The sequence below is a fragment of the Pezoporus wallicus genome, unplaced genomic scaffold (assembly GCF_028554395.1).
Source record: "Pezoporus wallicus isolate ANWC-B61680 ecotype Strahan unplaced genomic scaffold, APGP_CSIRO_Pwel_v1 contig_4710, whole genome shotgun sequence".
NCBI lineage: Eukaryota > Metazoa > Chordata > Aves > Psittaciformes > Psittacidae > Pezoporus > Pezoporus wallicus.
The window spans coordinates 5196769-5212868 of NW_026640647.1; the positions used below are offsets into that span (position 1 = coordinate 5196769).

The window sequence follows — 16100 nt, forward strand, 5'->3', positions numbered from 1 at the left end:
TATGAAACTGTATATTCAAGCCAGCCAGATTTGAAAGAAACCTCGAATGTGCCCTGGAATTGGCTAAAGACAAAAGGAGAAATATTTGGACTGATTCTAAATATGCATTTGGTGCGGTCCATGCACATGGTGCCATCTGGAAAGAGCGAGGACCTTTGAACACACAGGAGAAACAGATTAAACATGCTATGACTACTGAAAGCTGTTCAGCTACCTGAGGAAGTAGCTATTATGTATTGTCGAGGGTATCGAGCCAAGGTGAAATTTGGCTGATTTTAACAATCCAAACTCATTCCCTTAATCCCTGACGGCAAACTAACAATAGAATAAATAATGCAAGACAAGTAATTGGAACATTGCTAAACAGTATAATACCTTGTTTTGGAAGTACCAAAGGCAATTTCTTCCGACCGAGGCTCGCCCTTTAGTGCAAAATATTTACCAGAAATTAGCAAAAATTAGAGCTTGATTGGCAACTACATGTTCCGTACAGGCCTCAGGCCAGTGGGCAAGTAGAAAAGGTGATCAAACAACAGATTAGTAAAATATGTCAAGATATTGATACCAAGCTTTAGACTGGCTCTATTAAGAATTTGAACTAAACCTCGGTCGAAAGAAGAGGCTATCCCATGTAAAATTTTATATGGAAGACCGTATCAGTCCCAGTTTAAAGGAGAAAGTCTTCTGGAAGTGGGAGAAGGCTATCTCCTAGAGTTTCTGATCAATCTGGGCAAGTAATTAGAGGAAATAAGAGAATACTGGGGACAAGAGCGAGAGGCATGGATTATCTGACTCACCCTTTTGAGATCCAGAGACTGGGTTTATGTTAAGAATTTTTCAGGAGATCCTCTACAGGAGAAGTGGAGCAGACTGTACCAGATAATGGAACAACCTTTCTTCAAAAACGAAGAAAGCACCAGAACCAGAGAAGACATGGCGGATCGAACCTTCAGGCCCTTCACATATGAAATTGTATCAGTCGTAATTTGGATTTATGTGATAACTGACATACCAGCTTGGGACCAATACTTATACCTGATTAATATTAATTGTTTGAATATTGATTACTTGTGGTATAACAAAATTTTCTTCCTGAAATTGTAAATGATCTATGATAAATTATGAAGATTGGAAAAAAGAAATTAAATTTAAATATCAAGTAGAAACAGGGAACTATTTCAAGAAGACCCTAGATGGTAATGGCAGTTAAAATAAAATTTTGCAGGAGAATTTTCAAAAGGACAGAAAAAGGGGATATAATAGACATTTGTTGGTACTAACAGACACCTTTTCAGGTTGGCCAGAAGCCTTTCCAACTAGAAGCGCACAAGCCCGGGATGTAACAAAGATATTGTTACAGGATGGTTGTGGGGATTTCGAAAGTATGTGCTGCATGAACTTAACTGACCATTCTGAATCAATTCATGCTAAGCTGCGAAAAGAAATGAAAATACGCAGGAGCTTAGAATTGTTGGAGGTGGAATGGATGACTGGCTAAATAAGCTAGGAGTTACTGGATGGTTCAGAGAAATACTTAAACAAGGCCTTCTAATCTTAGCTATAGGACTTCTCATTTTAATGATTGTACCTTGCATAACACAGTGTATATCAAAATCACTTCATAAATCAATAGAAGGAACATGGATAGCTCTGTCATAAATAGTATAGTAAAAGAATTTACTCATTTTATAGAAAAAAGGGGGGATTGATACAGGGTTAACCAATGTACAGGGAGGTTGTACAGGGGGGTTGTACAGGGGGGGTTAGAGGAATTCGCTTGCTTAAACAAAAGTATTGTCTGTACCTATCATGCCTACTAAGCAGAACAAAGGCACTATCCATTGATAAGGAAAAGCAGACACCTGGTTCTATTGACAAGGAAGACTAAAAGGTGAAAAGTTCAAGAAGAGGAAGACTCATTTACTTCATCTTGAAGACCCCTACCCACAGGAGGAAGACTCATTTACTTCATCTTGAGACCCCTGCCCATGACCAGAGGGGGCACTGCGCAGGCGCAAAGGACCTTCTACCACATATACTTGATTTGCAGAAATGCACCAGCCAGCACCCTGCAAGGGTCTAGACCCTCTAAACAGACTGAAGACTGTGTTCTGAGAGTTCTTTCAAACAGGCAACAGGGCTCAGTCCACCCAAGTCCAGAAAAGCTACAGGGATGGAGCTCCCACAGACAGCCCCTATGGGTCCCCCTCCTGCCCTGTCAAAACTCCTATGGCAGCTAATGGCAATTTCCCTGATGCTGCCTATGACCATTTCCACTCATCCTTTCACTGTGCAGCTTCAGGAGAGTCTGACTCATATTATCTCTGTAATCACTCATTAAGTTGGTTAAAGACAGCAATCACTTTGCCCTCTTAATATTCTTTTTAGGCTTCTGATGAAATACACTTGCTAGTTTTCATGAGTTTACAATACCATTTCCAATTGTGTAAAACACTAGTACAGCAGCAGGAATCTGATGGAGAGAAAGCAAAGGAATCATTTACAACACTGCCACAAATAAATTAAAACCAGTTTCCCATAATCACCTCTTCAGAGCTTGTATATTATGCATAATACTAGCACTGGGGGAAAAAATTAGATGGGACTGATTTATTTTAAACAGACTAAGCATTTGGAAACAGGACAAAGAAGTACAATATTCTCTAGCTAGTTTAGAGCAATTGTTTAATTGTTTCATATACATAAAACCAACAAATTGGCACTAACATCTTTGTGGTTTTTTCATTAACACAGAAATACTGCATTAAAAACAATGGTAGGGAAATGCACAAAGGCATTTCAGTTAAGGCTTCTGCAGATATTAGATGTTTAATTACAGAACATGCATTTTGTAAACTTGTTTAAAACCTTCGAAATAACTGGACAAAAAACTCAGTTAAACTCATACTTCCATTGTGAGGCCCAACGGAATGAAAAGTACTTTTAAAAATAGAGAATCAACCATCAAATTGCTTAGTAAGTCTGATTTTAAATGGCAACCTCAAACCTCACACATTTAAAAATACATATACTTGGACCCTCCCAAAAAGATACATGGAAAAGCAAGGCAGGTTTGAAATATTGATCCCGTTAAGTTCATTAACTTAATCCCTGCTCAGCCATCTAAACAAACTACTGTATTTCACAGTGAGAATTAATCTGGCTCTTGGCTAGCATCGCTTTGTCCAGGGATACTTGGAAGGCCCATTTCTAGTAATCATGTCAGCAATGATATTACTCAAATATTTCCTGTACTGATGTGATGACTTAGCACAGTTTTGCCTGAGCTCCATTACTTTATGGGAAAAATTAGACTTTTTATCATGTCAAGATGACAGAAATCTCAAGCAGCAAAGAAAAGCCATAGGACAATACTGTATATCAAACACCACATCTGGAGAAAGTTGTGGCAACATACATGGGGACATTAAGTAGTGCCTCATCCCCCATCTCTTACAGCTAATTATGACAGAACCTCCAGTGCAACACCCTGACTCTCTCCATTTTAATGTACAATGCAGTGCCATCCACAATCTAGCTCTACAGTTTCCCAAAAATACTCAAGAGCCATAAAAATTTACAGAAAAGGTTAAACACTTCTTCCTACAACAAAGAGAATGGCCCAGAACACAGCCAATAGCTGTGAAACAGCTTTTAATTCTGGTAGAACTTCCTCCCCCCCTTCAAGATTACCACAGCATTTAAAAAATATTATCAACAGTGAATGTTTTAATTAAGATATCTGTGTGGGTGTAACAGAATTCAAGTCCTCAATAAGGCAGCAGCTTGCCCTAGTTACTCATGTTCCAACCTTGCTCTAAAGCAACTCTGGTTAACAGCACAGAAAGTTACTGGAGCTTTAACATTCCCTTAGTCTTTTATCTGGCTACTCCTAACTTCACTACTAGAAAGTATAGCTATTCCACAGGAAACTTTGTAGCTTTTTTGTGACAATGGCACACCCTTTAGGACCACACTTAGACATACACATAAAAAAAACCTGCTGACAATGCAAGATCAATGCATATTAAATAACATATACAAATAGCTTTGGGGCTTTAGGTAGTACTTTCTTGAGAAACTGATTTCAAACTAGCTCTTGTCTATGTCTACTGAGGAGATTGTTTCATCCTGCAATATATCTGTATTTATTTACATCTGCAGTACTTTCATTTTGCCACTTTTATATAAAAAAGAATGTTGGCTATCATAATCAGAAAGCACCAACTGCACTACTACCGCATCACTACATAGAAGGTGGGTTGCTGCAGAGTTTTTGTTTTTCTTTAGAAAGCATTTTTTTAATAATTTTAGGAGTTTCCCATTCCATCCTAACAGAGAACAACAAACATCCTTTTGAGGAAAAAGTACTCTCCATCAAAATACATAGAAGTAGGAACAGTTCTAACATCTGTGAAATCCAAATTTCTTTGGAAATCGCAGTGAATGACACTAGTGCTCTTACCATACCAGAGAAGAAGAAACCAGAACACTATTCCTGTGAACTGCGGCTTTATAATAGTCATGCATCCTGGCTGTCAAGAAATGACAGCACCTACATATATCCTGCTGGCAACCCAAAACCACCCTGCTTGATTAAAAGATGTTATATAGGCGTTAATTAACTGACGAAACTGCTGCAACATTTAACTTCTCTTTCTTGTATCTACATCAACTTGAAAAAACTTACTATCATCAAGATCTTTCATCAAGAGAACGAACTGAAGAAAAATAAGTGTCCTATTTTAAGGAATTATTAAACAAAATTCCCGATGATCCAATCTCTTATTCTAGCAAATACTTTTAATTACAGCTAAACCTAGGTTATTTTATGCTTACTGACACTGTGGGGTTTATGCTTACTGTTTTGCTATAATCTTCCTTAGACTACATTTTTCGTAAGATTTGTTTTAATCTCTAGAGAATATTTAACCAAAACAGGTAAGCTAACTGCTATCAGCATTAGTAACAAAAGCGAGTTATTGAAGACTGTACAGCAGTCAAAAAAAGCACTGAGTGCCTGATCTTCTGCATCCATCTAGTTTCTTTGGCTAAACAGGTAGCAGTATTTACAAAATCACCTTGACATTACACACTAGAGATAATCTACTTTGTAAAATAAAAAGCAAAAGTATGAAAGTCTTCAATCCCATTTGGAACTTGTAGCATACATAAAAAGACCAAAATTAAATATATACAATATAAAAATACATTCTTCTTCTTTATGAAAGTTATCATACGTGGCTATAATACACAACATGTTGAGCCATCAGTCACAGCTACAACATTTTCAGACGCTTGTTCCACACTATGGCTGGACTCTGGGTAAGATATCTCCCTGAGGAAATTCCTTGATTTCAGCATGAAACATCAGTTCTAAAAGAGAAAGAAAAGAATCAGGTTTTCTTTCTAAAGTTTCACCTTAATAAGATTTCATTACTCCTGAAAAGTGCTCTGGCATTCCCCCAAGCCCCGTGCTTTTATTCCCAATCATAATAAGCAACTCGGCAACGGCAAGGGCCACCACTGTCCACTAAGTTTTGAGTGTGTCAGACTCGAGGGAAGATTTTTGTTCAGAGACTCATTCATTTATGGATATATTTGCTCTGTGTGTTACAGGGTAATTCAGCAGCACAGAACCTGGGATAGGAAGAATCATGAATGATGCTGCTCACAACTAGCTGTCATCATAGCAGCTCAGCCATGGAAGACAGCCTAAGGCCAGCAGTGAAGAGGTGCAGCAGAGGAATTCGGCTAGGCACACAAACAGCTGATGTGGTAGCCCTTGTGGAGCTCTGTGCTGCTAGCTTAGTTTTCTTGTATCTGGGTTCCCTTACGTATCTATACTGCACCCTCAGCATTCTTGTACTTCTGTCTTGCTAACAGCACATTCAGCGTACAGACCAGGCTGTGTTTGCCAACATTTTGTCAACATGGTAAAGTTACATGATCTGTACAAGCAACTATGTGATATACCCCTTCAAGTTTGAGATTCTCGTGTCTTTTTGCTACTCATCCCTAGTAGACTAAAGTCTGCAGTTTCCTTTCTCTATCTGGGATACGTTCTAATAGAATTTCTCTCAAAATTTCTGAAGCAGGTTTTCTAATCTTAGTAGGCTCATGTAAATATCAAGCCAGAGTTAAATACTGCTAACTGGCTTCCTTGAATAAGTCTTTACTATTTAAAGAATGGGTTTTAAATTCTATTTAAGCTTCTATTACAAATTTCACTGTCAAACATTGTAAAGGCTGCCACTTAGCTGTTGTTTGGGTTTGGTTGTTTTTTTTTAACTCATTGAGTTATCAGAAATAAGCAGATTAACTGAGGCCAGCTGCAATACAGAAATCTGTACATTAAAATGCTAAAGGAGTCTGAAGAAGCATGTTGGATTTTGTTTTGTAAAGTTGCTAGGAGATGTCTGTTTTACCTCAGCCACAAGATTTCTCAGAACTAGTCCTGAACAGCAAACACACTGCACAGCAGATAGAAGTCTGAACCAACAACATTTTGCCTATTCATGTTTCCTACCTTCACTGTGGTCTAGCTCTGGTCGGTAAGACAAGAAGATCCAACTTGTCCCAACTAGAATAGACACTACCAGATTCACCACAACCCATGGCTGAACAATTTCTTGCTCTGTACCTGCCATCCTGGAAAAAGCACAACAACCCATCAGGCAGCAGTTCGCAGGTACACAGGTTACAATATTAATTTCAATTGAGTATCATAAAAACAAGCTTGCTAAGCCAGATGTGAAAACAGAACTACTTGTACCATAGACAGCTTGGTGGGGGGGAGGAGGAAAAACAGAACTACTTGTAGAGACAAAGACAAAGACAGGACTCAGCTAAGAAACCCCATCTCGTAGAGAATGTCCTGCTTGTAGACTTCAACAGCAAATTCCTTTCCTTCCCAAGACACATAAATAAAAATCAAAATGCAAGGTGGAATTTTACTGTGGTGAAAGACACTGCAAAATGTCATCAATCAATCTTATTTTTAAGCAATTCTTCATGAGGCACGAAGGCAAGTGAACAGCAAGTCAGTAAAGTCTGTCTGGAAGCCGGTACAAGGACTTGTGTACAGGTGTTGTGGGGTGTATGACATAAGAAGGTTATGATTTCAGTTATCTGACAGTTCTATTACAGTCATAACAGCAGGTTGTGTATTTTCTGATGGAATCTAGGCTAATAAACAACTCAGCAAACATTTCTAGAAGCCCTTACCAAAAAAAACCCCAAAACCAAAAACACAACAAAAAAACGTAAACCCCTCTAGCTCCCTAAAACCCAAATTCCCCTCTAACCAGCAAATCTTCATGTATCTACTTCCAAAAGTAATAGTTTTGGATGGGATCTCCTGAGACAATGCTTTGTATTTAATACCAGATGTGTCTGCTAAACCCATAAACATACCACTTTTTCGTAATACCATGACATTTGTTTCTTGGACAGATTAGATTATCACCTTCAAAGTGCTGACTCTCTACAGAATGTCCTGGCCCTGAAAACAAAAGGGTTACCTCGGTAGGGTCTCACTTCTTCAGCAAAATAGATTGCTAAGGTTCCTGCCAGATGACGTTTTCAGGATTATTCCACCAGGCTCTTGTTTGAGGTACAGATTTGCAATCAACATGATCGAACCCATCCTTGAGTCCTCTTTTTTCAGCGAAATTATCAAAGATTCAGGACGAGCTCAGGCAAAGGCAGGTTTAGTAATGAAATCCTTCATTAATACTTCCTCATGTATGTTGTATAACCTTTTCAGTCCACAAGTTTGACTAAGGTTCCTAAGTTATAATGTTATATTTAAATTATATGTTAAAATTTACAGACGTGATTGCTTAAGTTTCCTACCAGATGCTGCCATTTTCTGAAGGTGGTGTGTAGAGGTTAATTCTGTCACATGTCATCTGCTGGCTTAAGGATAAGATAAGAGCAGCAAAGTACACTGGAAGAAATGGAATTAGTAGTGTCAGATATAAACCCCTAAAATGCTGATTCATTGTGACAATTATCACTACATTTTCTTTTCTTTCACTCCACTGCTTCCAATGATAGTATCCTTCAACTCGTTCTCTCATCTTCAACATTCCCCCAGCCCATCAAAATCTGTTTTTTGCACTTTTGCAAGCCATCAGCTATGTCAAAGGTGGCACCTTGTGATTCTGTTTTCTGCTAGGTCTGTGTTCTGTGTTCAGGGGTGGGAACTCTCTCACAAATAGCCCCACTAATGCTACTATTGCAAATGCTTTAAAAAAGGATGCAGCAAAGTGTTTGTAGCCTTTGAATGCTATTTTTAACTACTGGGCAAGTTCCTTGTTCTAAAGCAGAAAATAACCAGGAAGATTTCACTGAAAACAGTATGTAGAATTTTTTCATTTAGCATTCTTTCTGGACAACTATCTGCTACAAAATACTTACAGAAAGAGGCTACTGCTGCTGGGTCTAGGGTAAGAAAGCCCCTCAGTGCAACTGATGCTTTTGCCAAATCAATCCTGATTAAAAAAAAAAAAAAAAGAGCCATTAACACAACCTGGTAAGATAATATTGTTCTTCTAACTATACTATTGTTCTTTTACTTTTTGCAAGATACCTTTTTCTGCCTGTTACAGTGCCTTAATATGCAACTGTACCCCACACATGGCAACGGTTCTCTTTATGCCAAATCCAAGAAAGATTGAAACCAAGGAGGATATTCCATGAGACTTGTAGCTTTCACACTGCAGTCCTTTCTGGAACAGGGAGAACGCGGAGAGGTTTGTCCCCTCTCTAATCCTACCATTCATTTCAATGTCCCTACCACCGAGTTATGATAATACAACTGCTCACACAGCTTACACCAGAAGCAATTATGAATAACTTGGGCCTCCTCCCTGCCACCACTCTAGGCAAAAAAAGTCACAGTTTTGTCCATAGCACCAATTTCTTCCCTGGCTTACCATGCTGCCATGGAAACTACTATGAAACTACTCTGTTTATGGTTGCTCCTCTATGTGTTCATTCCCACTCTTAAGCTGTAACACAGAAACCCTAGCTAAGGCAGGAAAACTGTTTACACAGCTATGTTGCAAAACTGATTGGGGAATGGATTCACATGAAAACTAACCAGTAGGAACATTAGTTTTTCTGCACCCCTTTCCCCCACAAATAATAAATAGGTCAGCTCTTCCATCTGGTTCAGTTCATGGTCACACAAACAGCACCAGCACACAGAAGCAATTATGAGCCATTAAAGAGGAAATATGCAACAGCAGAAATGAGCGACAAAGGTCTGAGTGCACAAGTACATCCTTTATCTGTATAGCCAGCCATGTGTAAAATCTGTCTTTAAGTATATCACAATGTGCCACAGGGAAGTGGAAAAAAAAATATATTGCACACAAATTGCATACCCCTTTAAAATACAAACATATTTCACCTGTCAAAGGCTGAGACTGTACTGACAGACAGCAACAAATAGAACAAACTTTGAGCTGGGTATGCTAGTGCCTTATACTGCTCGAGCAGGTTAGAAACTGTAGAAAGCTGATTTCCTGCCAAAATGTAGATAACAATGATGTTCCACACAGCGTAGCCAGCAAGGAAGCCATGGGTAAAGAGTCCAATCACCCTGAATGGAGAAAAGAACATCAGAAGAGTTTAACGGCTTGAATTAGTGAGGAAATACAGACAGAAAAGGCCTGTGAATCCATCTGTTCAACCCTGCTGCTGTGACAGGATCCCAGCCTTTCACAGGTTGTTTCTGAGTGATTTTTTCTGATCTAATTCTAAAAATTCTAAACAGCAGGACTTCTGCTTCCTCTCTTGACAGACTATACCAGAACCTGAGCACGTTACAAACAAACCCAAGGTGTTTTGCCTGATCCTGTCACCACTCCATTACTGCTATTGCTTTCACTTGCTGCCTGTACCTGTCCATGACTGCTGCCCCTTACACTTAAACAATGCTCTTAAACTTGTCTTCAGGGTACTTCTTTTATTATTTTCTTCGCTAAGAAAAAGATGAAAATGAAGTACAGGCTTCAGATAAGATGCACCAGAGAAGAAAATGGCTGTACTCTTCCTATTCTGTATCACAACACAACTACATATTAATAATAAAAACAATGGCTATTGGGTGCAAGCTTATGCCCCAGTCCAATTTCATTACTCCTTCTTTCTCACCAACTAGGATTTTTCTTTGAAACTATATGAATTCAGGTATTTTTATTCTGGTCATATAGCTGATGGGCAAATCTCATTTTGTAACACACTTTTCTGCAGGTCTCTAACATTTTTGTTATCCAATCAATCTCTTGCTATTTGGATTTTGTCCAAATCTCTGAAATACGATTTTGTAAGTTATTATTTTTATAAGTTGCATTGTGATGTCTACACTAGAAACAGATATTCTTGACAACAACTATCAAAAGCTACAGGAAAGAGAAACTCTATATCTGTTCCATCCCAAACCATCATTTATTAGGAATATCCAAAAGAAACAAAAGATACATCATAATGATAAAGAAAAGGTGTGTTCAGGGATCAAAGGAGGAAAAAAACCCACCCAGACCAACCCCACAAAAAACCCGCAAAGCTGATTTCTGCTTCTTTACATCAAAACATTTATCCTTCACCTGAAACTTCGGTGCACTGAGAGGGCAACATCTCTGGTAGTCCACGAAGCCTTGACATCCATAAGTACATTGATATTTTCAGTGGTTTTAATCAATTCTGCACGGTCAGCTGCCTGAAAACGCCCTGAAAGGATGAGGAAATTAGTTTTATAGAGAGTATTGTTACCTTCCATCATAATTTCTACATTGTTATTAGTGTTAAAAAGCCATAAGCATAAGTTCCCTCAGAAAATTTCTTCTCCTCACTTCCTGCTCTTTACCAGCTTACATTCACACTAGGATGTCTCTGTTGGTGTGATGCACCCTGGTGGGTCAGGCTATTTGAGAATGTGCAAATCACTTCAGGTAATTATTCACTGTTTCCTGGTACAAAAAACCCCAACCAACCAGCAAAATCCAAACCATGAAAATCCAACCAAAAAACTTTCACTTGAAAGACTTTTTTGCAATTCAGCAAATGATACTTTCTTCTCAAGGCACTGAGACAGGATGAGGTCAAACAAGTTCAGCTGGGTACTATCATCAGTCTTTTTCACCTACACTATGGAATTAAAAAATTCATGCCAGCACAGCATTCACTGTTGAAAAATTATCATGTATATTTATTTCCAAATATTTTTTTGTTCTGGAAAGCTTTCTTAAAAATACTTCCCAAAACTGTAGTATTTGGGTTTTAAATACAATATTTTTTCCTTTAATTGCAAGATTGCCCTTATATTAACTTAAATCACAAGATGTACTTACGATTTTTTTCAACAAACACTTTGCTCACAGGCTGGCTAACTCCAGTGGGAGCAGCAAACACAGGCTGCTGATCAGGGCTCCTGCTGTGCTCATCTTCAATGATGTCTTCCTCCTCCACTTCCAGCTCATTGGAACAATGCATTTCAGCTGGCCGAGGTTTCCTATCATCAAAGAACATACAATGGGTAGAGAAAGAATTAGGAAGTAAAACAAAACCTGAGGGCTTCTATGAACATGGCTACCTTGACTTTTAAGAACTGATCAGGCTATTGACCTGTGTAATATTACCCCCCATTTATAATTTTAAGGACTAAATGTCTCATGGAGTTAGTTAACTAAACCCATAAAGCTAATCCTTGATTATGGGTTGGGTTTTTTTTTCTCTCTTTTCAAATAGCTTCCTGTGTCAAAACAATAAGGTGGGAAAAATACATATAAAGAGATTAATAATTAGGAAAAGAAAAACCAATACAAACTAAATACAAAGCCAAGAAAGCCAAGGCATAGTTCTTGGAGAAAAGGCAAATAATAAGGATGAAAAAGTGACTAAGTTCCTCATAAAATTAAGAAAAAGATGGTAAGAACAAACAAAAGCAGATGCACATTCTAATTTTTTAATGTATGTGACTGAAATATTAGGCTAATGTAAATGTATTCAGACCTTTAATGCACCCAGGTATTCATAAAACAAAATAAGATCTTAACCCTGCAAAGAACTGCACACATGCTAGTTATTGCACAGGCTGAATGGTAATATGGGCTTCAAGATTTTACATTTTGTAACGTGAGAATGTAAAATACTACTCAGCCACTTTTCACTATCACAACTATTCCAAATTATGAGCTATACGGGTTTTGTCTCACTTTGTTCTTTTTCTCTGTCTGCGGATCACTGTTTCTTCAGTTTCAGGGACATCCATGCCATTTCCATTCTGAAACAGGGATGCAACATTTTGCTGGGTAAAAGAGGTCTCAGAATCTGAAGATTTAAAATAAACCACATGACAGTTTCATAGCTTTCATAAAAGTGGAAATACATTCACTTACATACGTAAATATTTATTATATAAAAACAGTAGGAAAAAAGTGATCTATTGAGCTTTGAATAATATAAAGGATCTACTTTATCACTTCCAAACCTGCCATTTGCCGTTGCCATATTGCCATTATTTTCACAAGGGTCAATTTCACAAATTCAGTTTCTGAATCTAAAATCAGAAACTGAAACTCTTATCATTCACTTAGAGATTGCTTTCAGCTGTTGTAAGCACAAAAGCACATGAAATGTTTTAAGTCAAAATACAAGGTGGCCAATGATATTTGTGTTACCAAAGTTTGTTCAGTGCTCTTTCCAATCTACAATTCTTTCACGTACCAACAGGTACTTTCTTCTTCTTGCGTTTCCTCTGAGGAGGGACATCCTGAGGTTCAGGAGTTAGGGGTTCACTGCTTTCAGACTGTCGACGAACTGCTGCTTGGACAATGCCATCTGAAACCCAGATGAAAAGAATCAGCAATCTTAATTCAGAGCCGCTGAGAAACAGGCAAGAAAAAGCTGTCTTTTGCTGCATTGTGCAGAACACCTGTATTTGCCTGGCTTACAGCTAAGATGAAAATGTATTTGCTTGGAAAAATAACAGTTGGGAAGCAAATGTGATAAGAATACACAAAGGTGACAGCTGACAACCCTCCTTTCACCCTGACAGTTTCATGCCCATGAGAAAATTTGTGTATCCAAGAAATAGCCAAATTCCCATTTGGACATACAACAGAGGACCAATTGAAAAGAATCTACCATGGGAAAGAACTATACCTCTATGTTTTTCCTTTCTACATGCAAAGATCATAATGCAAAGGACAAGAAAATATTAAAAAATATCACAAGCTGATTCACACAGACACATGCTAAAGCAAAACAGTGGCATGTCAAAAGGAAATTAAAATGCTAAACATACACCACAAGAATAAAGGAGGAGCAGAAAAAAACCAACACTGAAGGATGTTTACTCCAGTCAGAGAGAGAAACTACTGTGCTTTGGAGGAGCTACATTTCTGTGAGAGGTTAGCATGAATTCATCAAATATTCTAGCAGCAGTGGCATCAGTTTGCATGATTATTGGTAGAAAGACAAAGATACTTCTCAATTTTACATCACATCTGCTTTTTTATAGGTCAAGTATTTCAGTTTTTATGACAACTGAATCTACCTGTTTTCACTTCAAGCACGTTTTCCGACCTTTGCTAAAAGCAAAATTAACACGCAATGTAATGGCCAAAGCCAAGGCATTCTTTGCACCATCATTCAGCTCACTGAAAACAATAGTAAACAAATTTGCTCCTTGGGAAGCCATGCCAGCAGCAGCGCTACTTGTTGCATTTAAAGCTCTTTCAGTGACATCTCAATTCTACGCTCTTTTACACAAATAAAGGAGGTTTACTCAGCAAACCATCATAGGGACCCACGTCAACTGATTTACCGAAATCCACTAGATTCTATCACCCCATTCTGCTTTATCAAAATAGATCCAGCTTTTAGTCTTGTTTAAAACAATATTTGTTCTGCAGATCTGCTTCTTGTAAAAATACAAACCCCTAGTACCAGTCATCTTTTAGGCTCTTAACTTTTCAGTGATAATGAGATGCTGAAGCTGTGAATTTACGTAGCCAAGGACTGAAATTGAGCCAATTTGTTAAATGAGTTTTATCTTGGTTCATTCAGAAATTCAAGCACTTAACACATTCACCACAATAAGGATCTTACAGCTGGAGATGACTATTTAATGAAGTATCCAAGGATACAGGACCCAAAAGGCTCTGGGACAATTTAGGATAATTTTCTTTAGAAAGTTAAAAATAACAGGAATAAAGGAACTTTTTCAGTTCAGTATCAAGACATGCTGTATTAGCAGCACTGGGAATGGATCTAGAGAGAAAAAGCAGAAGATGGAACAAGTTAGTTCAGTCAGCACCACAGACTGGTTTTCAAATGACAGCACTTTCGAGAAAAAGACTGCAGTCATTCAACATAAAATAAATTGTAATAAATTAGCTGAGAACACTACCCAAAAATGCAGCACAAGAAACCATGAAAACCATGTATCTGTCAGGAGCTTGGCTACCACACAGGTCTCACCCTGGGTTACTCGCAGAGTTTTCAGTCTTGGCAGGACCTTACCTAATGGAGTCTTTCCTTTAGGTTTCTTTTTTTTGGGACGACTGAGTGGAATTTCATCTGCAGAAGATGAAATAAAATTGTAAGTTCACAGCATGGAGAAACCTCAATTTCCTTTTTATAACAGCCGTTCTACTGCCAGTTAAGAAAGGAGTTCCTCTTTACAGGTGAAGACATCCCTCACCTTTTACAGGTAAAAAGACAACTCACCAGTTCAAACAAACAGGAGTACAGAAGATGGCAGGAAAGCAGGGTAAGAAATCTGTCTTACATGCAACAGAGGCTAAATACACACATGTACACGTGTTAGGTGAAAAACTTAAATACCCTGAATAATGCTCTGAATTGTTTAGAGCATAGTGACAACATTTCAGTTACCTTGATTAAGTCTGGAAATAGCAAAGAGAACAAAGAAAAGCAACAGACAGTTCTAGCAATCACAGGTATCTATGCAATTTAAATAACCAATCAGGAAAGGTCTAAGGCTCTACCTTTAAAGAGAGGATGAAGTGACATCAAAAGAAACTATTAATGTTTATAATTCTCTTTCATGCCAGGATAACTCACCTTGGTTTCCACTTCACATTTAAGGAGAAAAGGTGTTGGAGAGCAGTGTAAAAGGAACAAAGATGAGAAAAAAGTTGATTTGCAATTAATTACAATTCATAACAGTGAAATTCACACTGCTGCTTTTGTGATTCATTTCCTTATCCCTGCTACGTGCAGTTGTGTACAACAGGGTTAAGGTTATGAGGCAACCATCAAGACTCAACACTTTGTTCATGCGTCCGCACCATTTCTTGATTGGCAACTGTGGATCAGATTAAAAACTTTAATCACCTGGCTAATTAAAATTTGTCTTACTGCCTGACATGTAACCAACAAAAGTTATGACACATTTGAGCACATACGTTACTAAAAAGACTGTACCTTTACGTCATCAATCATGAATATCACATTTGCTTTTAGGTACTCTGAAGGAATTTTGAAGTACCATGTCATAAAAGCTATATAACTGCTGTGCCTTCCACACAAAAAAAAAACCACCAAATTTTTCCCTATAATATGTCTAACTAGTAGACACCTATACCCCTATTCAAATATATCTCATTTCAGAAATTCCTGTTCTGAAGCTCCTGTGGTGCGAAGAAACTAAAGGACATGACACAGAACAAAGAGGGAGGGAAGATTAAAAGGAACATCAACAGAACTAAAGTAGAGGTTAATAAAACTGAAGTAGTTACTTGTCTGAAACTTTTGAAAGGGGTCATCTCTCAGAGCATTAAAGCTCAGGTAATACTATAAAATTTCCCAGCCTCTATAAAGCTTTAAAATGCTCTGTATTCCTTGTACAGGGCTCTGGGACAATAAACTAGCAAGAAAAGCAATTATTTTAAAAGCCATTATGACTACTGAGATGTTTGCTGAACTTATTTCTCTTAAATTCATTACTTTTATAAACACTGCAATACAGAGCCATGATCAGTTCTACAGAATGAACTGCTTTTACCTTGGCACTGGAGGGAGGGCACGAGGTGGGCACTTAAAGACAAAAGAGAGAAAAA

General features: G+C 38.0%; 1 protein-coding gene across 2 annotated transcripts; it reads right to left on the bottom strand.

The window, feature by feature from the left end:
- Positions 1-3678: 3678 nt before the first annotated feature.
- TMEM237 (transmembrane protein 237) lies at positions 3679-15530 on the bottom strand. 2 transcript variants are annotated; one of them, XM_057419894.1, is made up of 11 exons: positions 15103-15530; positions 14539-14595; positions 12739-12852; positions 12228-12342; positions 11364-11524; positions 10620-10743; positions 9422-9613; positions 8425-8498; positions 7858-7951; positions 6530-6651; positions 3679-5376 (listed from the first exon to the last, which is right to left on the bottom strand). In XM_057419894.1, exons 4-11 carry the CDS (start codon positions 12281-12283, stop codon positions 5309-5311), a joined length of 891 nt encoding a protein of 296 aa, XP_057275877.1. In that variant the 5' UTR covers positions 12284-12342; positions 12739-12852; positions 14539-14595; positions 15103-15530; the 3' UTR covers positions 3679-5308. The 2 variants fall into 2 exon arrangements, with proteins under 2 accessions (XP_057275877.1, XP_057275878.1); XM_057419895.1 differs by lacking the exons at positions 3679-5376; positions 6530-6651; positions 15103-15530 and adding an exon at positions 7442-7568 and having other exon boundaries at positions 14539-14874.
- Positions 15531-16100: the final 570 nt, after the last annotated feature.

Coding starts and splice junctions, on each gene's coding strand:
- TMEM237 (XM_057419894.1), bottom strand. CDS start 12,283: ATGGATGTCCCTGAAACTGAAGAAACAGTGATCCGCAGACAGAGAAAA. Junction 10,744..11,363: donor AGTGTTTGTTGAAAAAAATC/GTAAGTACATCT, acceptor TCATCCTTTCAG/GGCGTTTTCAGGCAGCTGAC. Junction 5,377..6,529: donor AGAGCTAGACCACAGTGAAG/GTAGGAAACATG, acceptor TTTCTCTTTTAG/AACTGATGTTTCATGCTGAA.